We start from the raw sequence: 27,712 nt of genomic DNA, 5'->3' as shown, positions 1-27,712 counted from the left end.
AATATCATTTAAATAGCATCACTCATACTTCTAAATAGGGATTTCTTATGTCACTTAATTTAATCCTCACCCCTGAAAGTTGTATGATTATCTCTAGAGAGAGAGATATACTTTAATAGTAAACCTCATAGGTATCTTTCATGACACAGAAATCATCATCATACCATCAAAAGTATCACTGTCTTAATAAATGTTTTGCACACAAGGGTAACAAAGGTATTTGCAACAACTTAAGGGGTTAAGGTTCTGCTTGTCAGTGACCCTACTTACTCTCGGAGGGTGGGAGGGAAAAGAAAGGAAGCAGCATGTAAGAATTAGGTAGTATGGCCTGGTTATGTACAAGTAGTGCTGATGTTGCAGCAGTATCTGCATACAAGAATTCCAGAAGAGTTTGGTACTACATAGGATGAAGAAAAACACACAGCAATAGAAACCACTGTGGCAGTGATGTATTTTCCACCATGAGCTATCATATGACAATGGTACTTACCATATCTGTGTGGTGCATGAAGAGAGATAGATGAAAGGGTTATGCTATGAACATCATCAATAACTGACGTGGAGGAAAAAAATGGTGATTATGCAGATGAAAACTGCCTTTATGCGCAGCAATTTACTAACACCTCAGAGCTCTGTAAATCTGCTTTAGTGCAATGTTCACACAGGAGTCATTAAATAATCCAAGTGAAAACTGAAATTTATAGTAGGTTTGGTATTTAAACAGGATTACTTCTTATAACTGATTGCTGAGGATTACTCTTAGTTATATGCAGCCTACAGTGCAATTTAACATTTCTGATGTTTACCCCATGAATCTTTGAAGAGTTCATAACATTGTAATGTTCTCCTAAAGAACAGATTGTTGGATGGTCACTGAAGAAACAGCAGTGTCAGTTGCAATGTCACTATTACCCAAGTTTCTGACCCTGTTTCTCTGCATAAGGTTAATACTAAACTAGTAAAGTCAGACAGATCATGTGGGCACTTCTCATTTGCTTTAGTGCAAAAGGAGTTGGAAAATGTAATCCGATATAAAAAGCTGTTTAAGTGAAATGTTTCTGTATTTAAGAAGACATTAACAACTCAAAGGATTTATCTTTCACCAGTATCTGTCCTGGTGTGATAACCTCTGGTGATGGGAGGTCACTAGGGAGGTGAGACCCTAGTGATAGCTGGAAGACAGTCATACCTTCAGTGAGCAAAGAGCCTCTAACCATGCTTTGTTCTGTACCTCACAAATGAATGTAGGTAAATGCTGTTCTTAAATAAAACTGAAGGAGATGCTAGAGGACACTGCAATGGAATTCAGGGTATCAGCTCCGTTCCAGCCAAGAACATAATCTTGGAAACTTCTATGCCAAATTAGGATGTTTTCTTATAGGGTCACACATACATAGACAGTATTTGTATTGTTGTATGCTCACTAAATAAGTCAGAAGGGCCAAAAAAGAATTTGCAATTTTATATTATTATAAATAAAAAAAATAAACAATCACAGATGCTAGCAGTTTTCCACTAGTAACAAAGGTATTTGCAACAACTGCATTTAAAAATACAAAATTAGATGCTGAGTAATACAATTTCTTTTGCTTTGTAACATTAAGAACCAGCAAAATTAGGGAGTACTGGTTCCAGCTGTACAGAACTTCTGTGGTGCAGGCACCTTTGCAGGCAGGCAGGTTAGGATACAAATGCCTCTTACAAGACAGAGGGCTTGTAGGGTCATGGTGTTGTCAACTGACTATCACTTGTAGCATCACAGCGGGTCCTAGTGGTACTTGTAGTACCACATGCCATGCTACAGCCCAAACAACAGCCACAGGAGATTATTATCTCCTAGGCACTTAAGAAATTATTCTGCAACTTGATTAAAATAAAAAGCTGGATTTTTAAAAGGCTTAATTGTTAAAATTAATTATTTTATTATTAAAACAATAAACTGTAACTTCTGTTGTTTAAATACTGAATTTTTACCTATTATTAAAATGGAATACAATAAACACTTCTGTCCTACACCATTTATTTTGATGCTATGCCCTTTCAGTTTTTGATAGACTGAAGCTTTTCTGGACAGACAATGCATTGTTCTATTGCAAGAATGCGGGGGAGCTGGAAGCATGGGAGACAAGGGTCAAGGATACCACCAGCAGAGCTGGAACACTATCAGGGTTGAAGAAAAACACATCAGCTGAATGCTTCTACTTAAACGATGATTTGCAATGAAACAACTGCCACTGCTAAAATTAAAATGGGCTTCTGCTAAGTTTGAAGTTCAGTGCATTGCCACTTTGTGTATCCCAGCTTCATCCAGTCTCTGCACTTGGGTAGATCAAGATTTGAAGACTGTTTTTCAAGCATTAAAAGAAGAAACTTATTATAAATAAAAGAAACTGATCAGGTAATGGGCTATAAATTCACCAGAAACACTGGCCAGGAATTGTGGAATTTTAGAGTCTTCGGCACCAATAAAGAAATAAATAAAAATGTGCAAAGCCTGAACTCACATTCTAAAAATATCTTACTCATGTTCAGACTCGGTAAGTAGAGACAATGAAAGTTTAAAACGTTAGTATTACCAGCTCTCACAATCACTGTACATAAGCTGCTATGAACAATCGCACCCGATCCATCCAGGCGAGGGGACGGCTGTGAGAGTTTGGCGAGGTTCAGCATACTGCATCCCTAGGCAGCACAGAGCTCAGGAGCAGGCTTGTTAGTAACAACACTAACACACAGGGGTTGTTCTAATTCTAAACAGTCAGATGAACACAGCAGTTCAGGGCAAGGACAAAGGATCATGCTAAACTTGTTTGCCTTCGCACCCAGTGAGAGATTCACAAATACCTAGCAGAATATTCACTGCCACCCACCTTCTGTGGTGACGGGGAGAGAAATCTCCATGCAGGCTGCAGACTGTGCTTTCCTGAAGGGGGGCCGCCCGGGCCCGCGGCGGTTTGCTTTGGAGACATCTGCGCTGGAAAGTCGTTTTCCTGAGCTGCAGCTCTGGGATGTTGGACTTGTACAGTGACCATTCACGTGATCTGGAAGGTGAATGCAACAAGTGCCAGGTAAAGGGCCAGCTCCGACAGTTCAGAATGGAAAGGGGATGCATGTTCTAATATTTAAGAATGGGTTAAATCAAATCTGAAACTACTTATTTACCAACCCAGCAAGTATATGTAAGAATAACTCACCATGTCTTTAAGCTATACTTGAAAAAACCAAGGGACAATAGAACTGGTTCTTAACAGCTGCAGATCCCACAGCGTTTTGTTGACCTATGCTTGCTGGAGATCTTTCAAGATACTGCTGGTAACAATGTCATCCCTGATGTTGTGTCTCCTCACAGATACCAAACACATCTGAAAACTCTCTTTCCTTTTTGTTCTCATAAAGAACTGCAAGTGTAAGCACTATGGGACGGAATTTAGAGCCATCTTCCCTAACTGACTCAAAGCTTCATGAAATGGGAGGCACTGAAGTGCCACTAGTCAGGATAGTTATAAAACTAGCCATAATACTGCTAAGTGTTTTATTCTTCACATACCACATAGATTTATTTTACTGCTAAGGAAGCTGACTGCTGAACAATTGACGTGTTTGCTACAGATCTAAAGATATGAGGCTAAGTCCTTGGACCCCTGCTAGAGGCCATGGTCAATCAGCACAGCACATGCTGCTGTCTGATAGGGTGAGAAATAAAACACATCTGCTTTAAACTCTGCCTACATTTGTCTGTTCTTCCTCACTGGCAACAGGTCTTTAAAAGACAACAATCCACTGATCAGGGGTTAGATCAGAGTGGGTTGTACCGGACTATAAAACATTAGAGAATCAGAGAATCATAGAATAGTTAGGGTTGGAAAGGACCTTAAGATCATCTAGTTCCAACCCCCCTGCCCTGGGCAGGGACACCTCACACTGAACCATGCCACCCAAGGCCTCATCCAACCTGGCCTTGAACACCGCCAAGGATGGAGCATTCACAACCTCCCTGGGCAACCCATTCCAGTGCCTCACCACCCTAACAGTAAAGAATTTCTTCCTTATATCCAATCTAAACTTCCCCTCTTTAAGTTTGAACCCGTTATCCCTTGTCCTGTCACTACAGTCCCTGATGAATAGTCCCTCCCCAGCATCCCTGTAGGCCTCCTTCAGATACTGGAATATTCATGCAATATTCCTCTCATGTTGGATAATGCAACTAGAGAATAATTACTGAACAACATTTTCTGCTCAACCTATGAAAGGATACACACGCAGGTACAACAGAGTTAGTTTTGGTCAGCAGGTCATTCATACTTACTAATTTAAGTAAATAGCAGGTAATAAGCATAACAGATTTACGCAAGCACTATTGAGTATTTCTATTCAAAACTCAATAGTTTTGAATTTCAAAAAGCTCAATACTATAGGTAAGAACAAGCTTGGAGCTTCTGACTTCGTTTTAAATACCTGAGAATTAGATTAGTCTTTACGATTCTGTATAGAAGACTCATATTCAGTTACCTCTCTTTGATTTGTATTGCATCTAAGGAAAAGACGAATGTTAATAAGCCAAGAAAATTTATTTCTTGGTTACCATACCATGATAGCTCCACTGTACATGATGAAAAGCTATTTCTATATTAAGATGATAAAAAACATAGTCGGTATTTAATACAGCATATAGTGTGCTATTATACTAGTCTTTCATTGTGTAAGTCATGTCCTTCCCATATGAAAGCAGTTCAGTCTTAATGAACAAAATTGGAAAGAATTATAGTTTAAAAAGCAATTTAGTATCAGTACTGCATAATGAGACGGCTCTGCAGGAGACACAACTTTCGTGATTCTTATCATGTTTCTTAATACATGGCTATTAACTGAGCTAACAGCATATATAAAACTGGTGTGGGTGATTCATTCAACTTAAGAGTTAGGGAATTTTCCAAAACAGGCTGGAGCTATTCATATATTTCAGTAGAAAGTCCTTTGAGATCGGGGGCTTTGTTCAAGGGCACAGGCTGCCTGTTCAACCTCAGCAACAGACACATCGTCATCCAGCTGCTTCCTTTCTTCACAATTCAGTTTGTATGAAGGAGTTTCAGCATGATATCTAATTATCTCCAGGGGGATCCTAGGAAGCGGTGAGGAACATAACAGAGTAAAAAAGAATCATATTCTATAGAAATATCAACAACATTTGTGAGTCCCTTTCCCTGAACATTGTACAGAATGGGCACAATTCATCTAAATCCTTACACACCACATCAAATGTGAAGAGAAATACTGCTATGTTTCTCTTAGTATGCTTGCTAGTCTTAGTTACCTTCAAAGGCCCAAATGAAACAAAAATGGTAAGTGAGGTCTGGGCACCTAAAATCCCTTCAGTTGTTTTGACAATGTCTTTCTGAATGAGCAAAGCCACTTCCTGTGTAGTAAAAAAATCAGGGCTCATCCTAGAAGCTGCAGAGATAGTCCTCCAAGTACTGACGATGGTGAAATGTTAGCAAGTGCTACAATGATTGGAAGAGCGATTTTAGTGATCAGCTACACACTTTTCTATAGTTTAATACTGTTCTGTTCTTCTGATTAGATATGATTATCTTTTAAATGTATATAACAAGAAGAAATGCAGCTCTTCAAAACTTAGTAAAACCAAAGAGACACTGTAGAAGGAGTAATATCATTATGGAATTATGACTGCAACACTTTTGCTGAGGAGCTGATGAGAATCATGCAGATAAAGACCATCCAAATCTATGAGAAAATCTTATGTGTGTATTTAAAAATTAATTTCTCATGTTTTTTATGGTATAAGCTCAGTGATACAAAGCATTTCTAAAGAAAGGTTACATGCCATTTAAGAAAGGGTTCCTTACTGCGTTGGTTCTAAAATGAAGTGTGCAAGAAAAGTGCTAATTAAAAACCAATACTTGTTTCCTCCAGTGTGCTTTCTAAGGGAGGCTGTGAGAATGCTCAAGCTATTACACCTTTCCAAAATGACTGCAGTGACAAAGCAATGACGGTTATGAACTGTAAGAGGGGATATCTAGAACAGATATTAAAACAAAGTTCTCCCTGTGAGGTTGCTGAGGCGCTGGCACAGGGTGCCCAGAGAAGCTGTGGCTGCCCCATCCCTGGCAGTGTTCAAGGCCAGGTTGGACACAGGGGCTTGAAGCAACCTGGCCTAGTGGAAGGTGTCCCTGCCCGTGGCAGGGGGTTGGAATTGGATGGGCTTTAAGGTCACTTCCAAGCCAAACCAGTCTGGGATTCTAAGATTTACCAGCTCTCTGATAAGTGAATCACCTGATCCTCCTTTGCCATGACAGATGTCATCCAATCACCCAAAGAACAGATGATAGAGAAGGCTTTTTTTCAGCTTTGTTCCATTTGTAAGGAAGAATGGCATTTTAGGGTTTTTTTTGTGCTGGCTTACTGCTTTTGTCCTGTGGTCCCTGGAGCTTTTCTCATATCGGAAATAGTTGATACTAAGCACCAGCTGATATTGAAGACATTAGCATTGGTACTTAAGAAGCAGTGCATGGATTGCTCTGTGCTGTTAATAGTGCAACAGCTCCTAACTCTCCTTCTTGAGAAGGCAGAGCATAGTCGCTTGGGGAGAAAGCACTGCACAAAAAGCCCCTTTCTCTTTTCTACACTCTTCCACCACTGCATTTGCCTCACCTCCCATCCCTTCCCATGGGTGCTGCTGCCTATGAAGTCAAGGGAATTTGCATTATACTCTCTAGTACTCCTAGATTCCAGCAAGTACCAGAGTTACTAATGCAGTACAAACAGGCATCCTGGCTCAGCGGAACTTATCTCTGAAGCAGTCTCCAGACTGTATAACAGCCATTCTGCCAAGCCAGGGCAGCAGGCTTTTCTCCTGTTTGTGGAGAGTGAACTAAAAAGCCAGGGCTCAGTTTGTAGCCATTCTGTTTGTTAATGTAAAAATGCAAGGCTCATGCAAGCCACTGGAATTAATCATAGCAGATTACTCCATGCTACATTAGTCCATTTTATACTGATTTAACTGCCCCAATTTAACAAAGCAGTGAGTAACACATTGTATCTAAAATGTATTAAAATATATAAAAGAGAAGATCATGACAAAATTCTCTAATGTTCTCATTGTGCTGCTTCTACAGCGCAGGTCCTGGCTGTTTGCCTTTGTTGGGGCTTATGGCATTACTCATATGAACTAGAAATACTTTAGCTATACCTGTTAGCAAACAGTGGGATCATTCAGTGCAGTTTGCAGCACAAAAGCTGCGTAAGAAACAGAATTGTGCTGAATGGAAGCCCAATGTGTCACACCAACTATCAGTGAGATGATGAGATTAAAAGGAGATGAAGAATTAACCTTAGCTACTGTGAACTTGGTGAAACTAGTGAGATGCCTTATGAAAGCTGCAATGTGCAACATGAGAGCAGCAAGCCTGCTGGAAAGCCTTGGATTAATCTTTTTTTAGGTATTACATAGATAGGGAACGTATTATACACACACACTGATTTTAGTTTGGACACAGTAACATGTATGTGTCACAACTTGCTTCGTCATACAACTATTTTAAACTACTTGGTTCCTCCTGCAAAAGGATTTACAAGGGAAAAGCTGAACCAAATGTATTAAAAAGTGTCAATAAGAAAGGAGAAACAAGCATTTGCAGTTGCTGCCCAGCAGATTGTGTTACACCAGATGTAACAACAAAACCATTAATACCAGCCATTTTTTTAAGTTCTTACAAAGGGATAAATTCACAGAGAAAAACCAGCTGAAAACCAGTTGTCACTAATGATCTGAGAGAGGCTGAGAACAAAGGAATTTAAATCTGACTAATCAGAAGCATTATCATTGCAAGCTGTATGGAAGTAATCGATAAAAGAGCAGGCAAGAAGACTAGAGAGAGATGCTTTAACATGGAGCAGAAGGAACCTGAAAAATGAGTCCCAGAGATCTCCTGAACAAATTCTGAGGAATACAATCTCTGCTGTTAAAGGGAGGAAAAGGTCATTTGTTTCCTCTGGGGGAAGGTCAAGAGAGGTGATTCTGCCCCTCTGCTCTGCTCTGGTGAGATGCCACTGGAGTGCTTAGCACAGGAAAGACATGGACCTGCTCAAGAGGGTCTGGAGGAGGGACACGAAAACAATCAGAGGGATGGAGCACCTCTGCTATGAGGGAAGGCTGAGAGTTGGGGTTGTGCAGCCTGGAGAAGACTCTGGGGAGACTTTACTATGGCCTTTCAGTTGTTAAAAGGGGCCGATAAGAAAAATAGCAAGGGACTTTTTAGCAGGGCCTGTTGCGACAGGATGAGGGGTGATGGTTTTAAACTAAAAGAGGGGAGATTCAGGCTGGATGTGAGAGAAGAATTCTTTACAATGATGGTGGTAAAACACTGGTACAGGCTGCCCAAAGAGGTGGTGAATGCCCTATCCCTGCAGGCACTCAAGACCAGGCTGGATGTGGTTCTAGGCAACCTGATCTAGTTGTAGATGTTGGACTAGATGACCTTTGAAGGTCCCTTCCAACCCAGACTGTTCTGTGATTCTGTGATTTTTGCGTATGATCAGTAGATTAAGCTCTGGGTAATAATTATGGGTATGACAAGGCTCTTCTTTACACAGCAGAGATACACATTTAAATCAAGGGAAAAAAAGGAGATCTCATAACTGCACAAATGGCCTGAAGAACAGTCTCAGGTTTGCATGTAAAATAACAAAAATGTTTGTAAAAGTAGTGTAACCACTCATTACTGAGAATATAAACTGACACCATAAATTACTCTTAAAAGAAAATCCCTCACAAAGTCAGGATCACCATTTTCTCTTGGTGCAGTTCTGTCAAGCAGGCAGGAGAGGAGGTGTGAGCCTCAGCAGAAGTTAGTACAGATGTGACTGCCAGCAAAAGAGTGTATTTACCATTATGTCATCAGCAGTTTGAAGAGGAAGGATGAATTGCTCTATTGACGTACTGCTAATACATTTAGGTTCACATTCAGGCTATCATTGTAATATACTGCCTGTGTAATATAATGGTATTCTTATTATGGTAATCAACTTTTATCACATGCCTGATCCTACATGTAGTTTTTCTTTTCAAACAGGGTGAGCAGATATATTTGTCAAAGAAGCAAAATACTGTAAAGCGGTGTGGAATGTTCAGTGCGCTGTCACTGACAGAGACCCTTTTAAAACTAGTATTGTTGCCTGCAGTTATGAACAATGACACCAAAATACAAAATAAGCATTATCCAAATGAAGATCACTAAGAATGTGTGTCCTAACATCACCTCGGCATCACCATACCCCCAAAAACCAAACCTAGCAGTGCAAATCTGAAAATAAATCAAGCTTTGTTCCCTGAGAGCAGTGGGAAAACTTTGGACTACTTGGATGTAAACTGCTGAATTTTGACTGATCACATAACAACATATTCTGGCCTGTCTCAAAAAGGATGCAGCACTCAGTGTGCCTCAACAGAATAACATAACATAAATGGTTGCTATGCTTTGTGCAATAAACACAGACAGAAAACTCAATTTCATTCTGAAATAAGCCTGAGATGCAGCACATCCTGAGCTGCACAGAGGACAACACTGAATCATGCAATTAAAGTGGATGAACCACGGGATGACCTAGGATTTCAACAACGAGTCCTGAGCACCCTCATTAGAAGCACTACACCTGCTTTTTTAAGATGAAAAAAAATCTGAGTTTAATTCTCTGGTTTTGAAAGTGAAAAATTCATTCTTCCAGGAGGCTGGGACTGGAAACATCTTTTCAACCTGAATGTAACAAAAATAAAGCCTGACACGTATGACCTGGAGTCTTTCTAAACAAAACTCCATCATTCCAGCTGGAATCATGACTGAATAAACTGGAAGGTACTTACAGCTAAAGTGTTTGTAGTCTATTCTAACCAGATTCTTCCAGAGATTCTTCCCCTCATTTTTCCCCAAATCACTGTTTTTAAGTAGAGTTAAGAATATCTGAAATAATTGAGCTAGCATGACTCCACAGATGCTAACATAGAAATAATTTGCTTGCAAATACTGAACAGAAAAAGGCACAGACATGGTCAAATGGAATTCAGTTTACACAAAATTTTTTATGCAGTAATTAAACAATTCTAAAAAAAAAAAAAAATGCAAGTTTTTCCAAACTTATCATTATGCATTGTAGATTTTTGAGATTTCAGACCACATTATTGTAATAAGCAAACTAGCAACAATTATTCATTCTTGTTTTAATGTTGCAAAACCAGATTCTATAGTTGACATCTTCTGATTTAGGGTTTCAATTTATCCTTCTTTTGTTACGGCTTTGTTGTCAAAATAATTATTCATGGAAAATTATTACTTTCTATATATTCTTCTGCTTGCACACACAAGTCAGTTACTAAAACTGGATATTGCCTTAAGTCCAAACAAGGTGAAAGGACCATCTGTCTCATGCGCAAATCTCCGCCTACAGATGACTGGCTGTGTGAGAGCTCAATCCCAATTTGAATTACTATAGAGGACCTCTTGGTCCAGGCAAGTCTAGTAAACCGATGTGTAGCCCCAGATTTTGACTGCTGTGAAGTATTACAACCTGGGGAGTGTACAGAGACCACAGAATGGAAGAATGCTACATATGTGTTTACAGTGCTTGAAAGGAGTGGAGAATTACTTACCTTTGAGAATTCTTAGTTAAGGAACTCTGCTTTAAGTAAAACCAGAGAGCACAGGAACAGTGAAAATCTATCACATTGTGAGCCTAACAGTTGCCTCTCATTTTGTTATTATCAACTCTTTAAATGTATAATGATATTTACTGCTTGTGTTGTTTCAGCTAAGAAATTTTACTGTCTTTCCTTTGTGACTAAACGCCACTGTATCAGTTATAAATGTTTCAGTTAGGGTATTGTCTTGGTAATTTTAAACACTTACCTTTCCTTTAGACTACTTGCTTGTTAAATCTCCCATATAGCAGCCCCTTTCTCCGTTTGAAATATAACTGCACAGCACGTGCCTAATCTGCTGCCATAGTTCACAGAGTTAACCTGGTGGTCAGCTCTTGTTGTCTTTTTCTATTCCAGTTATTTGAACTGGCAGAGTGCTAATGTATCTGTTGATATAGGTTCTCTTTTAAACCTGTTTAACCATAAACCTTCTCTTATTTAATTAAAGAAGAAACTGGTGCTGTCATACACCTACCTGACCTTCAGCAGATGAAAGAAACTTTCGTCTAGGAAGGTCCCAGCTACAGAATATCAAAATCCAAGCCTGCAAATGTGAAATTGCAGAGGAACCAAACACTTGACAGCATTTCTGTAAAAGTGAAAGACTTTTGTTCAACCCTCAATGTTTTTCATCTTAATAGTGATCAAACTTGCAGCAAAAAAGGCCAAGAGCATCCTTCACTGTGGGAGCATAGCCAGGAGTTTGAGGGATGTCATCTTTCCCCTCTATTTGCCATTTTTAGACTACATCTCAAGTCCTGTGCCCAGTTTTGGGCTCCCCATTACATGTAAGATACTTACTGATGTAAGATACATACAGGCCTGAGTTCAGCAGGGGTCCATCAAGCCAGCAAGGGAGTTGTCACACATCATGTAAGAGGAGAGTTTGAGACATGGGGGTTTTTTTTCAGCCTTAAGAAGAGAAGACTGAGGGGAGACTTTATTGCTGTCTGCAACTACCTGATCCAAGTATATGGAGAAGATCGAGCCAGATTCTTCTCAGAGGTGCACACTGGTCAGATGAGAGGCAAAGGACATGTCTTGGAAGACGGGAAGTTCAGGTTAAATACTAGGAAAAACATTTTTTCCCCTGTCGATAATCCAAAACTGGAAGAGATTGCTCAGAGAGGTTGTGGACCCCCTGTCATTGGAGGCATTCAAGACTCAATTGGATGCTGTCCTCACCTAGCTGGTCTAACTAAACCTGCTTTTAAGTATGGTGAGGGCCTAGGCAACCTCTAGAGGTCCCTTCCAACCTTATTATGCTGTAATTCTAACTGCAAGCAGAGTTTAGTTGACTCCTCAATTCAGCTGGTATTTCCAGACTGAAAAGTGAACAGAAATTACTCTTTCCTTCTAGAAGGAGACACGCACTGAACGGTCCATAAAATCCTTTGCATGTAGAAATACATATAATTTCCAATGCACATTGTCAACTCATTCAAGAAAAGGACTGTTACAGCTGGATGTCTGAACTGCCTGTTCTAGAAACGTCAGACCAAAAAGCAAAGCAACACATGCCAGTTCAAAACTTCTGAACTGTTGTTTGACATTGTAAACAGCATTACACACCAGAGCCAGACAAACCAGTGTAGGATGCACCTCTCACAAGCTCCCAGCTTGGCCAATGCAGCAGTAAAACAAAGGCACATTGAAAGATTCAAAACTTTGCCAGTGTTTTAAAGTCTGCTGTAGAACACTTTGAAAGGGGAAAGCAAGAACTTCTGTAACCCCACTGCTCATTTGTAAAATCAAAATGAGGTCTTGTTTACAATACCCAGGTACTGTTTCATAGGCTTGGGAGCACTCCATTGCAATGAAATACGAGGGCATCAAATGGTGGCATCAGCATCAGAAGCCATTTCTCAGATTCTTGAGAAAACTGAGATTATTTGGTACTCCGTCTAGTTTTTCACTGCTGTGTAGACTGGGATACGTTAACTCTGACCTGGTAAAGAATTCATTCACCGCTTGAAAATATCTGAAGAAAGAATGGGGAATCATATTCATCTTTTGAAGATCACAGCTTGCAAGAGGAAGCAATGATGACTGTCTCTATTTGCATTTTCTTGTGTTCTTTGGCTAATGAAGTCTAGGTGGTAACAGAAATTCCTACAGTGAAACCATCTGTTCATAGGAATGAAATAAAAATCAGCAGTTACCCAGTATCTCCATCTTTAGTCAGGACTTCTGTCCAGCTCCCTGTGATTACCTGGAACCTTTGAAAGCTTTTAATGAAATCAACAGAAGTACTTCCTAAAAGAAAAATACAAGCTGATGCTTAAAGTGGCTGGTGAAGCAAAGTGAGAAAACTCTCATATAAAAGCAGTTGTATATGCCATGGTATGTCCCAGATTCTCCACTTGATTAAATTAGATGAGGATTATCCCCATAACTCATTTCACTGCAGCAGTGCATGGAAGTATATATGATCTTTTCAGCAAACTCTGGGAAACAGTATTAGCTTCAAAAATAAAGATACTACTATTCAGACCTGCTTCTGAAGGATAATAAGGAAGCTGTATAGTATATGCAACATCAATGTCACATTCCTGCTACTCAAAAAAAGCTGTGGACAGGTTGGAGAGGGTCCAAAAGAGCCAAGAGTATGATCAGAGAACTGGGAAGCCTGCCACATGAGAGAAGGCTGAGAGAACTGGGTTTGTGAACAAAAGCCTTAAGAAAAGAAGGCTCGGGGGGACCTTACCATCATGTTCCAGTATTTAATGGGTGGCTGCAAAGAAGATGGAGACTCTTTTTCTACAATGAGTCACATGGACAAGACAAGTGGTAATGGGTAGAAGATATTCCTAGAGAGATTCTGGTTGGACACAAGAGCAAGATTTTCCAATGAGTCATTGGAATAATCTTCCCAGGGAAATGGTGGATTCCCCAAAGCTGAAAACTTTCAAGATTCAGCTGCACAGAGTGCTGAGAAATCTAGTAGGTCATGCTAGAAAGCTTGGATCAGATGATCCTTGAGGTCCTTTCCAACCTGGTGTTTTAGGATTCTATGACCTTCCTTCTGGACAACTCAGATAAACACTGAATTACTCAGATCTGCAGTAGGTGAAACTATCAAGAAGTTCCAATGTATGCCCCCAATGTATACAGGGTAATTCTCACATTTCTGTGTGAAGATATAGCATCCAGGGCAACAAGTTCTTCAGCAAGGATAGATAATAATCATTACATCAAAATAATAAGATGCTGAGGTCAGCTTTACCAGTCATACAAGGATCAAAATGGAGTCCCAAAGTACCTTTAAGTCACAAAAATCCTGACAAGGTTTAACTAGAACACCCTGAGTCATCAGATCACACATTATTCCCTTCAATCCTAGCAAACTATGCCCCAAGTAATTCTCAGTACAGGCAGCACCTCCACCAGAAATAGATTTAACTTCTACTTAACCTCCACTATTACAATTCAAAGCAAAGTGGAAGCAAGGACGTTACATGAGCCAGATCCTAAGATGGGAGCAGAACTGTAAGCTGCCAAATGCTAATGTATTTCCCAATTAGCTGCAGTTGGTACTGAGAGTAGGTGATGTATCAGCACTCTGTAAAAAGCTATGAGCCAGAGCCGATGGGATGGATGCACAGTATCTTCTCATTTGAAAGTGGTGACCTGAATATCTTTACAAGAAGAGTGGGCCAAAGAGAATTGCTATTCCCTGTATATTCAGACTATGGATATAATCCCAGGAAACAACCAAACAGTGGATAAATAATCTCTAAGAGCTCTGCCAGTGTAGCCAAGATATTTTGGAGCAGATATAAATGAAATGCAGATATTATTCACCTTTTCCAGGAACTCCCATTTGAATTTAGCTCCTTACATTGAGAAAGAGATGCTTTTCCCAGCCTGTTGTAAACTAAGCAACCTATAATTCAGCATAGTTTTAATGGCTAGAATAATGAACAGGAATCTGCCCTTCTAAGACAGTCATGAAGGAGAATTGAAATAAGGTTTTTTGTTTTGTTTCAGGGGGAGGGTTTTCAGCCTTCTTCTGCAGTTGATCAGCCATGAGTATCCCAGCTTATACACTGCATGCTACTTCCACATGCTTTATCCTTAGCAATCCACCGAGCTGCTTGGTGATACTAGGACAGAGTACTGTGGAAGTACCATGGAAGTGGCAATTTGATAATTTTGTAATTTGAAGTTAATGGAGTTCTATGTTCTACATTACTAAAATAAACCACTACTACAAGTAAATTGTGGCATGGCAGAAACATGACCGTGATGAAATCAAAAGCACAGACAGGGTTATGCACTCCAAACTTCCCTACATATGTCGTGTATTTCAGATGGATCATCATGCCTCCTACTCTTGTAGGTTGAATTTCTTTGACTCTTACAGCTTTCCTTTTTGGCACAGTCATCCTGCTCCCTAGTCCCTGGGGTTTTGTGGGGTTTTTTGTGTGTTGTGGGTTTCAGTTTGGGGTTTTTTGTGTGTTTGTTGTCCAGCTCCCAGTGTGATTACAGGAAAGCTAATGGCAAGGCAGGTTTTTCCTCTGTTACACAACTTTTTTATATTACACTACAAAACCTTCAGCACTTTAAGTTACATTGGTTTGTTTCTTGCTTATCCAAAACCCGATAAACCCAGTCTTTGACACAGCAGATTTATCTTTTTCTTGTGTTATGATTCAGGATATAAATCAATTTCATGCATGTTTAGCCTTAGATCCTACCCTATGGCTATTTTAATACCCTAAGTATCAAGTACCTTCCCTCTTAATAGCTGCCCATTTATTTAGTGATAAATATTAATTCTACAGGTCTATAGCTGCCTACAGCACTCCTTTTACCTTTATGGAGTGTTAAGAGTATTAGAATTTTCCATTCTGATTTTTTTTGTGTGTGCATTCCTTCATTCCTAGTTCCTGAAATATCACTGTTAATGATGGAGAGAGCTATTTCAACAAAATCATTGAAATCTGCCCAGCATGGATTGAATTTCCCAATGATTTTTCAATGTTTATTTCCTTAATCTTTACCAGGAGCTATTAGCAGTTTTCCAAGTTCATCAGTCATTTATAACGTGGAAGACATATTTATTCTCGACTTTTGCCCTGGGGAACAGTGCTGCATTGCTTAATATATGCACATGATTCCTTGTGACAGAAATTAAGTTTGGCTGCATTATGCAAGGATGTGATCTAACTATAATTTCTATCTCTAAAAAGACACTCAAAGTAATGTAAAAAAGCTACATGGCTTTTTCAGTCATCTGACACAAGAAATTTCCCATAAGAGCAAAATCAGAAAGGACTCCTTGAGACTGAGAATACTTAAGGCAATCGTAAAAGTAATGATGGGAACCACACATTCCAACACAAATGCCAGGAGCAATCCCCTTTACTTGGATACTTAAGAGGGCATAATCTGCCCCAAACATTTTTAGGTTATGCAAGATGTTGAATTTTCATTTGAGGTTTTTGGAGGTGAAAGTTCTGCTCTCACTATGCATTTCCACTGAAATATAAAAGAAGAATTGAGGAAAAGATTACAGCAAACTCGCTGAGGTAAGTCTCAAGGAGAGGACCAAGACACACCATAAAATATAGATATTCAACTGTCTTCAACTGTGGCACAGAATTTGTACATCGAAAAGAAAACAGACTAGCGCATGCATTGGGTGTTATAGGCAGAGATAAACATCACTGACAACCAGTTATAATGGCTCAAGCATGTAAAAAGTTCTGGAGCCTTTTCATCATAAAATACTACACACCCAGTGTGTAATGATTGGCAAAATATGTCTACATGAAATACATGAATATTAAACAAGCAAAATGCTGAGAGCTGCCAACAGAACTGTATGGGTTAATAGGTGGTTTTTAGAAAGCCTTTTCAGACAAAGCCTCCGAAGGTTATTGTGTTATCTCATGAATCAGTTGGTAAAATGTTTTGCCAATGAATGTAAGGAAGTTTAAAGCTGTTGGCTTTCGCCTACCGTACCAAGATCAGTCTTAAGATCTGTTGGCAGACTTAACTTTCTTGATCCTTTAACTGAAACAACAGAAAAAGGAGAAAGGCAGTTGTTAATCAGTAAGAAAGAAAAAGGAGCGAGGGAAAACAACATGCCATCTTCTGGTTAATACCATACTGCAAATTTGTAGAACGTTGTTTTGGTTATTTTTTCAATCAGCATCTAAAGGCAGAATGCTGGGTTCAATATTTTCATGTCCACCATTCAGCAAAAGAAATGCAACTGAACAAAAAAGCACTGGAAAAAACCTTACTCCAGAAGTGAATGGTGTTTTGCACAGCTTTGGCTGTGTGCTGCAATATCTTACCTTGTGATGACAGGAATGATTAAAAAAAAACCCAAACGAGCTGAAGGCAAATATTGCAAATGCTGCTTACGCAGCACGTCACACATATTTAAACACCTGGAAACCAATCTAGTAACAGGGTGCAATGAAATTATGAGTTCTGATGACATCATACCTCAAGATACCATTTGAACAAGAGAGGGCATATTGTACAAATGATGGGAGACAGAACACACTATTGTAATACTATGGAAAGGAAGACAGATTGCACAGAAACGAAATACAAGAGCTTCAGGATACAATGTGGTGTTATCTAGACATCCAAATACTGCTCTGAATTTACTTCAGATTTAATTATCTGTTGTGTGCCAATTATGCCCTCAAAACTACGATTTTGCTTCTGTTCAAAAATGTTTTCATTTCCTTACACAAGAGCACATTTTCAACAACGAACACCAAAGGACTGAAATGAAGCATGTCTTGTAGCAGTCAAAGTGGCATTACATTTATTAAAAGAATTCCTTAAGAAATCTTTAACTAATTATTCAAAAGACTTAATTTCCAATATGGTTCTTTCATTTTGCACTCAGTCAGTACTTTTCCACATTGTTTTCTGTCTTTTACCCCTTACTCATACTGTCTGTTACTGGAAGCAAACAGTGCAGTGGTTGTCAGCTAGCTATTATACTTCTGAAGAGAGTCCCACATGGTAAGTATCACAGTGATAGGAACACCGGGACACATGAATACAAGGAACAAGTCCTTTGTAATTTCTATTTAATAAGCTTTTAGGTCAGAAGGATGCCCAAAACAGCCGCTTACCATTTCAAGTCACAAGGCTCCTAAATAGAAATTCTGCTGCATTCTTTCGCAGTGTCACAAACTACAAAGCTGCAATGTGGCAGAAGAAAATACCAACTGGCCCCTATGTTAGATGGTTTTCTTTCTTTCTTCAGAGAAGAGGAGCCCTTTAGGCTCTCGAGCAGCATTTTGGTACCAGTAGAACCAGCAGAGCCCTCTCAGTAACCCATTTCTAGGTGTCACTTTAACTGGATGCTTTGGGACAAAGCAAAGAGATCTCTTCAGGTCAACCCAACATCAAAATATATACCACTAACACTACTACATGAAATTTCTCAAATTTGGATACCAAGTGTTCAGCTCCTACACCCATTTTAGGCACTTTCACAAAGGGCAATTTGATTTTCAGAACATTCCATTTACCTGAGCAGCTGTTATACACAGGTTGTGAATACTACTCCAGAAAATCAGTGCTTTGCTATACAGAAAGAAGCATCACTTGTGAGATAATTGCCTTTGAAGGAAAGGACAACATCTGGCCCAACCAACCCTCTGAAAAAGGGTTACCAATTCCTAAGGAAGACTGTAGGACAACTTTACTTACAGGTGAGGATCTAGATTAGGGTAGTTCAGAGCTACAAATCCTAGCTGCATTTAACACCAGGGAGCTTCATTAGTGCTGTCATCATAGAGCCTTTCAGCTTTGCAAATTGGAGGTTTAACCTCTTCTGTTAAAAGGTGTTTCTGTATCACAGGAATTATGCCTTGTGTTATATGCCACAAACGTCCCCAAGTTATGGGATATATGTCTGACTGCAAGACTGCAGAAATAGCTCCCAGCTATTTGTGTGCAGTCTCATACAGCACATGCAAAGTATGCACTTTCTGATTCCTCTGGAGGACTCAAAACAGGCTTGATTTGGGAGCTGTCACAGCTGTGCACAGCCAAAATAGACACCATACTGAAGGCTGCAATCTAACACAGTCTCAGGATGCTGAAAAGACTGAGGATCAGAAAGGAGTATGCGGTTGATCAGTTGGTTTACAGGTACATGAGTAGAGCAGAGGGTGAGTAGACGACATGGTGAGTAGGGGGCTAAAAGACAAAGGAGACACACAGGATGAGGAAATGCAGGAGGTGCAGTTGAGGAAGCCAACAGTTACTCCTACCACTGCCAAATTTGGAATATTTTGGTGTAGGACACGATTATGCTAGAAAAAGCATGGACCACTGTCAAGACCAGAAGTGTAAAAACAAAAGGAGTAGCTGGTTGCTTTCATGCTTTACTGTGATTAATGCTGTGCCTATTATTTTTCTGGGGCAAAACTAACTTCACTATTAAACTGATCAGAGTGTGGATATTATCATATAGCTATCATTATATAGCCTATTTTTAGTACTTAAATCATGTGTGTTTTACTATCTCTACATTTATTATAAAGGAGGATCATGCATGTAAACCTCTCTTGCTGAGAAAGAGCTTTTGAAATCCAGTGTAAGTATGCATTGCAGTGCAGTGCAGTACAGTACAAAGGTTCAAGAGGCTAGCAGAGTTTTGTTACCATTATTTGTTTGCATTCATGCTGGAAGCAGCCGGTTTAAATTGTGATGCCACAGCGAAAGGCAAGACAGACCCTCCCCAAAGAGCTTAATGTGTCAACAGTCAAGTTGTCCAACTGTGGGGTGAGAAGGAGGCACAGACAGAGTTAATAGGTATGGTCTGGCAGCTGGCTAAGCTGAGCACCCAGATTCCTCACCTGACAGCATGGTATCTTGTGGCCATATGCTTCCCATCAGTCTTTCAGTGAAAACAAGAAGGCACAACCAACAAACAAACAAATGCATGCTCACAGCTATGACATTCAGTGGTGTGTTCCCCTCAGCTATTACAGCAGGACTGAATTCAGAGAACTTAGTCAAAATGAATATAGCTCTTCATACAGCTCTTAGGGAGCTTCTGCCTGTGTAACACTTTTGAATGTCAGTCCTACTTTCCCACTGCTAAAACATGGATTTAGGAGCCTGATGTTTAGCTACTCAATTGGACAAGGTACACAGTAAGGTTCTGGACATTTGGCTACTGGGGCTCAGAGCCAAGGTAGAGACAGCCCTTTTCCTTTGGTGGCCTCAGGCAGAGCACCCCAGGCAGTGCTTTCCTGTGGGAGCTACTTTCAAGCTGAACTTCACTCTTGCTCTGCCCTGAGCTACAGCTACTGCTGCCCTGCTGTACTCCTGGGCCTGGCCATGGCCCTGCTGATCCTCCCTTGTCCCTGGTGATCACCAGGCTGTGCTCGGCCGTGGTCACCCTCCCCAGAGCTGCCCTGCTCACTTGCTTAGCTCCTGTCTCCATTGTCCATAGGGGCTGCTGGCCTCTACTGCAGGGCTCAGGCCCCACTGAGCCATGCACCATGGGCTGCATGGGGTCGACCTCTCCCCTGCTGCTCCCCCTGAACCAGACTCCAAGGCCCAAAGGCAGATCCCTATTTCCTTCCCTATCCCAGCTCATACTGCTCTCCGTTCCTTGCTAATCCCTACATGTCTCAAGATCTTAAGCAAGCATGAATTCACCTGAGCAGAAAACCCCCTCATCACATATCAGAAAGTGATAAAATACACCTTGTATTCACAGTGCAGGAGCTAACCTCTCTTTAATGATTAATTTGCCTTCTGACTAGTCAACATCCTTCTTCATTTAATATATAAGAGAAAATGGTTATTCTGGCAGTTATCAATTATAAAGTTGCAAAGCAAATGACATTCTATGTTTTACACACACACAAGATGTTTTGAAACATTTACTTTCTTGCACATCAGAATACAGTTTTCAAGCTGAGCAAAATCTGTTCAGCTACTTTGAAGTTATCTGTGAGTTAAAGAAGAGTGACTGTGTTAGAAACTTGATAATACTCTTTTTGAAACAAAGCTATTTAAACACATTTCCTTCAGGGAAGTAGGAGTTTGACACGGGCCTAATCACAGCAGATGTAACCAGTGGAATGAATCAGGATAACAGCACTTGGAAATCACAGCACTTATAAATACTGGTAATGTTGCCATTAGGGACCTGTTCTAAAGCTCATGGGAATCAATTGTGGAAATACTTACATAGCCTTCTCTAAGATATATAGTCTTAAAAGCATTTTGGATGTAAGCCCCCAGTATGAAGGTGATTCCTTAAGAAAAAACACAAATGCACTTTCATTTGAGAGCACACATTTGAGAGGTCACTCTCCTTTACATGGACTGATGGTCTTTGAAAGAAGTCTAAACTGCCCATTGTATCTTACACACCAAAATTAAATGACCTCTCAAAGATGTATTTTCTTGTGTTCACAGTGTATTTGCAACTACACACTTCAATATAAAGCTGCATATATATGGCTAAAGCAATAAGGGATACATATATTATACAATTACATATATTATATTCCTAAGATCCCCTGAATAAATTTTCCTAATGGGGTAATAAAAACAAAGGTACACTTTATTGGAATGGGTACTGGTTTTAATACATTATACAGTAGTTAACTCCAGCACTGGATGTAGCACCATTTACACTATGAGTGCTCACAAGGCCTCAGAGTTCTTTATGTTGTTTTAGGGCTACTGAGTTCTCAGATGCCACTTTAGAGTGAATGTAGTACAAGGCCCTAACCTACGATCTCCAAATCACAACAGTCAAAACGCAGTTTGATTTTCTCTATTGAAAGAACATGGCCTGCATGACAAAGATATTCTGATGGTATTGAAAAATCCTGATCTCCATTGTTCTGAGTGATCTGAGGGGTGTTTTTAAGCCAGTCAAATACCATTAGATGGCACGCCATGCTGCATCACTGTTCTCACAAAATGTACTTTATACAGATAAGAATTTTGAGGGGGTTTTAAGCTTTTTGTTCCACAATTTTTAGCAACGTTATTCCATCAATATCACTATTCCTGTGATACTTTTTATTTGCAATGGAAACTGCCACCACTCAGATATTCATAAGGAAGCAGAAATCTTTCAAATGGCTTTAGGAACTTCTCGTCTTCCTGTACAGTATTGAAAAAATGCATCACTATAGTATTTAATTACTGATTTAATTAAAATAAAAATACTAGTGGTTAAAGAGGCTTGCTCCTCTTTGCCTACCGTTCTTCCAAAGCAAGACTGGCATTTCTCCACTTGCTGCTACCCTCTGTGTGGCCAATTCTGTGCATTTCAGAAACATTTTCATCAAATGGTTTCATTTCATGTTCTAGTTGAAAGGCTTTCAGAACGGGAATCTCTCCAGAGTACAGCACACTTCCATAACAGAGCCTGTGTGCCCTGCACTTTATACCAAAGGCAAGACTGGAATTAAAAGGATCCTGACTGATGAATCCATAACTATGCAGATTCATCAGTTGTGTGCTACAAGAAAGAAACGTTAGCCAGTGCAGAGGCTGATGCAGCTGGGAGGCTATGCTGAGAAGCACAAGGTAGCTCCACTCCCAAGTTCTTTGGGGTCACAAGTTTGAGGTCTTTGTTGCAGATGATTAGACTGGGTTTTGCCCAGTTTAAGAGCAGGTATGCCAAAGCAAAATTCTTTTAATTTTCCATTAAAAAAATAATAAATCACTCTAAAATAAGTTCTATTTTTAAAAAAGCAGTTGCTTCTAATAATAGTTGCTACCTACAACATTGTACCTGATTTCACATTTTGAAGATTCAAAAATTGCTTGGAAAACCACAGGGAAGGGCTAAAATAGGAAACATTCATAAATATGCCATGTTTTCCATGCTGAATAATCTCCAAAACAGAAAAGCAGAATAAATTTTGGAGCAAATGACCTTAAATTCATCTAAAATCGGTATTTTTAATCAATAGCAGAATGAAAAATTGAACTGTAGAAAAAGTAAGTTGCCATAGTTGTCATTTATCATTACAAACCTAAGCACATACACACATGTATACCAAATCAGTGATCTAGTTTCAGTAAAAGGAAAAAGAGAGAATGCAGCTCATTTCTGGAAAGAAGACTAAAAAGATGAATCCCAGTGAGCCTCCGAATAAACAGTCTGATTATACTGAGTTATCTATCAAATGTTTGATTTTAAAGCCCATACCACGAGTTTCTGAGGCCCAGCTCAAGAGTTTTTGCTCCTAGTGTTATACCACTGTTATTATGGACTATTTCACTTTGCTATTTCCATGTCTACAGAATTTGGGTTGACAATAGTGGAAGGAAATACATCTTTCAAAACAGCTATTTTCTTTTAGCCGTTTTGTGGAAATACTTTTATTAGCTTTAGGTTTCTGTGAATTACTCATTAGTGGCCTTCATTCAAGATGAGTGTGTCCTGTTACAATAAAGTAAAATGTGTGAAATAATAAGAGAGGACTTGAATAGCTTATTTGTGGGAACTTGTTAACATAACTAAGGAAAATACTTACCAAACTATAAGGAAAAGTCGTGTGATACACATACCACAAGCAAAATGAATGTACCATAGAATCACAGAATGGTTTGGGTTGGAAAGGACCTTAAGATCATCCAGTTCCAACCCCCCTGCCATGGGCAGGGACACGACACACTAAACCACGTCACCCAAGGCTCTGTCCAGCCTGGCCTTGAACACTGCCAGGGATGGATCATTCACAACACTCTTGGGCAACATGCTCCATCATCCGTCCTGTTCAAGTTACACATCCTTATTTTCCATCACATTTAAGAGTCAGCTATTAGAAAACAGCTGTAAGCAACTATCTTTAAGGCAGTGAACTCACATTAAGGAGATTAATGCAGACTAGGCACTTACAGAAAAAGTCTCTCAAAATGAGATGAACTCCACCTTCTGAAGGACTATGGGTAAAATGGGAAACAGTTATTCATTTTCAAATGGCCAAAATTTCACTGCCAGGTCAAAGTGGTTGATAAGCAAGTGTTTTGATTTGAGGTTATGTTTCCATTGTAAATTACATAACTTAGGCACTGGGTTTTAATGGTTCAAATTCATCATCTCCATATTGCTGACTTTTAAAACTAATTTCTCTGTGTGCACATATGCATAATACATACAGATAAAGACTCTCTACTGAAAAAAAGAAGTCAGAAAGCCTTTTAACAAAGCAGAGAAAAAAGCCTCTAGTAGGAGGATATAGGACTATATCTGAATATAGGATATAGGAATATATCTGCATGATATATCTGCACGATAGATGATATTTGTTAAATGTTTGCATGCTCTTCACCTTGAGATGCACCACGTACATTTAATTTTCCTTTAAGTAAACAGACTTCGGCTTTAATTGTGCTATGTAATAAGCACTTCTGCAGTAAATTCTTCTTGCTGGAATTGTAACTATGCACTTCATTTCTCAGGGACTAATGAAACACAGTGATGCATGACATGAATGGCTTATACAGACTGCAGGAAGAGAAGCCAATCACCTTTACCTGAAGTGGGAGACTTGCAACGCTCTAGCTCCAGGGAAACTGGACTGTCACTGAGTTCAGTCAGGCCTGAAAAAATGGAGTTAAAAAGTTAAGTTACAATCTAACAGGGCATGCTTCAACTTTCTTGGTTGATGATATTCTGCACTTCAAAGTCAATTTGGAGAAAGGAACGGTGTGAAACGTGAGGAAAATAGATATTTCAGATAACAGCAGTTATCAGGCTGTCGCTGCAGGAATTTAGGTCTGGTTTTAAAATCACACCTTTTGCCAACTCAGATTTGTTTTCCGAGCCCCTCAGGGTAGACAAATAGTGGCTGTATCTAACTAGAGAAAACAAGTAAATAGAGCTTAAAATTTAAATGTCTGTGATGTGAATCAAACTAATTCATCGCTGTCAAACTGATGTGGAAGCAAACCTATGCTTTCAACTGCTGCATAATACAGGAAGAAAACCTTAAAACAGGGGGACAGATGCTGTCTGAATAGAATAATTTTTGTGCAAGATCCTGATATATTGTTTAGAAGTATTTGTGAGGAACTCATTTGCAGCAGTCTATCATGGAAGACAGCAACAAGTAGAGTAATCTTAATTTACACTGCTTAAGCTTGGGCTTGTTACTGTGATCAAACTGAGATCCATCCTTGGCACAAGTTGCATGTACAAGTTTTACCATGCCTTTTGGCATGCGAGGGAGAAAAAGCCTGAGCTCGTGCCATCCTCTGCCATGGGCTAACTGTGGATGAACTGGGCATGGCCACACCTTTCCAGATGTACCCTTCATATGTATCCGATGGTGCCCTATGGCTTGTATCAAGTGGTTCACGGTTGTTATACGGAGCTCTGACACTTCATGCTGTTAGGCTACTTGGGATTGGCAGACAGCCCAGCACCAGACATCCATCTGCTAGCAGTGGGGACTCATCACTCAGGTCATATAGCCTAGTGAAGATTAGCACACACTCATGTGCATTACTGTCATATTGATACTGTGTTTACAGACACTTTGCATATGTTGTGTACTGGAAGTCAAACATCTATCATGACCTTTCAGTATGCTTTAATCTGGCACCATGCCTCCTGCAACGTGACATGGGTTAATTTTTATGGCTTCTGGACCCTCAGGCTCAGAGACCCTCATCTCTAAAACTCATGTTTTTGGTCACCAGTGGTGTTCTTTTTGTGTTAAAACAGTGGGATCCTAGTGTAAGTACTGGTATTTGTCTTACAGTGTAATTTTGGACTGCTCTGAGAAATGGGGAGAATCTAGAGCCCCAACCAGCAGAATGAAAAGTTTCTACCATGAACAAAGCTACATGAGTGCTAGAACAACTTTGAGCACTTTGGAAAACTGGTATTGATTTGGCTTGTCAAGTCAGTAGCAATGACGTTTCCTTTTAAACAGTGAAAGATTAGTCTAGACACTAATGTTGCAAACTGAAAACTTTGTATTTTGAGAAACATATTTGAATCTTTCATAAATTCAACTTTGAATTTGTGAGAGAATTTTATATTCCAATAATTGTGAGTCCAGTCACTTTTGATGTTACAAGAGAGTTCAGGAACTGCAACCATTCAGGGAGCCTCTCTATGCATAGCTTTCTTACCAAAGCCCGGAGTCAGGCAGAAGTACAATTTGCTGTATGTACCTAGAGATTTGGAACATAATTGCTTTTTGCTGCAGAACTGTCTGCAAGGTACAGTGGGAGCGAGTCTGGCACATCTGCATAGCGTCAGAGGCCTTGGAGAAACAAAATGAATTATTGAACAGTTTCTTTTGTAAATGCAGTATTGGAAATATTGAAGTTTTAACACTCTGGCTATGATGTTGTGATTAATGAAATTCTTCTAAGCTTTGCATGGTTACTATTGATGATATTTACAATGTCAATTGCCAGCTCTGATTTTGCGTCTAAATAGTTCCCTTTTTTCATTTTTTTTTTATGATGCCACTGACTTCAGTAGGAAAGACACCAAATCACTGTTCTGAAAACCCAAGAGCAACCACTGGGAGAATACCACAAGCTCTTCATGTTTGGCAAAGGTTTTATGCTATAGTACTTAAGACTGGTGAACATGTGAACTTCTCTACAGCTCTGGACTTGATGTCAAGCTCTATCACCTCTAACAATGACCAAACCCCCAAACAAACCTAAAAACAACCCAAGAAGTGCAGTAAGTCCCCATGTTAAGCCTAAGCGGTAATATGTGCCCTGCACAAGGGCATTAATCTTAGACACTTAGATTTGCTTAAGCACTGCCACTTGCAGACTTTCTCCTGCCATAAATCATCCTTGATCAGATACGAGTTCTTCTAATCATCCATCTATATATCCAAAGTATCTTTTAATCTTATGAAGTCTAAATCCCAAAGATGTTACATTCAATGAAGTGCACAATCGTCATTCACTGAAAAGCATAAACATACACTTGTCAAACTTCGTGTTACCTTTGATTCTATTAAATGTTGTCTTTTGTTTCCCTTTCAAAGCTCTCATGCTTTTCTTTGTACTCCTGCTTATTTTCTACCGTTGCTTCCTTTTTAAGGGAACCAAGCTAAATCTTTGCAATTATTTCTCATGTGTAAGCATTTCCACACAACTCAGCTTCCCTTGAACATGTGAGAGACTAAACAGCTCCTGAAGCTGGATTACAAAACTATTTTCACTTTTGATTTTGGAGCTCTGTAGGCCCAATATGTGCCCCAAAAGATTTTAGCTTTTTTTAGCCCCAAAAGCCCCTGCCACAGTAAATTTTGAGTCCAGGTAGAGCAAGAGCCTAGCAGCAAAGCTGAGCACAAATGACTGAGACAGGCAATGTAAAGGACCACCTGTGAGAAGATACAGCCACTGACATTATAAAGAAATTGGTTTTGATTTGAACAAATTCTAGATGTGAAAATAATGCAAGATGTAAATATAACATAAGGCATTATGGATACTTTTCAAGGTTTACTTTGATTTCCATTTCCTTTTTATTAAAGGATAGAAAAATGTACTGCTTAGGAAGGGGTAACAACTTTCATGAGCTCCTAATTCAAAATGATTTTTGAAATTTTAAGTTTCTATCTCTGATTAAATGGTTCAGACTGATCATTGAATTAAAACCACCCAAAGTCTTTGCTTATAAATAAATGAATTATAAATAAATCATCATAAATATTCTAATATTCACAAGCCAATAAATAAGACTGCTATTATCTTAATCATAGAATCATAGAATAGTTAGGGTTGGAAAGGACCTTAAGATCATCTTAGTTCCAACCCCCCTGCCATGGGCAGGGACACCTCTTCACACTGAATTACCATACTGTTTTCTTTATGTTTAAGTATGATGCATTCTTTGGGAATGACATTTCAGAATTTAGCTGTCAATTTAAAACTTAACCTGCATTAGCTTCTACTGTGTTGTCAGGAGGGATTTAAAGCGTCAATTACTGATATGTAATGACTCATAGCACACTGTTTTCTGGGTCCTCCTTTCAGACCAAGGTT

General features: G+C 39.5%; 1 protein-coding gene across 2 annotated transcripts in view; it reads right to left on the bottom strand.

The window, feature by feature from the left end:
- The window catches only part of STXBP5L (syntaxin binding protein 5L), a 189,129-nt gene that overhangs the window by 18,491 nt on the left and 142,926 nt on the right, over positions 1 to 27,712 (bottom strand). For both annotated transcript variants that reach the window (XM_080613872.1, XM_080613873.1), the window contains 2 exons: positions 24,221 to 24,286; positions 2,871 to 3,041 (listed from right to left, as the gene is read on the bottom strand). In XM_080613872.1, the coding sequence (XP_080469998.1) occupies positions 2,871 to 3,041; positions 24,221 to 24,286 (237 nt within the window). The remainder of the gene's footprint in view (positions 1 to 2,870; positions 3,042 to 24,220; positions 24,287 to 27,712) is intronic.

Source organism: Psittacula echo (genome assembly GCF_963264785.1).
Source record: "Psittacula echo genome assembly, chromosome: 3".
Classification (NCBI taxonomy): domain Eukaryota; kingdom Metazoa; phylum Chordata; class Aves; order Psittaciformes; family Psittacidae; genus Psittacula; species Psittacula echo.
The sequence above is the reverse complement of the archived record's forward strand: the minus strand, read 5'-3'. Positions and strand labels throughout refer to the sequence as shown.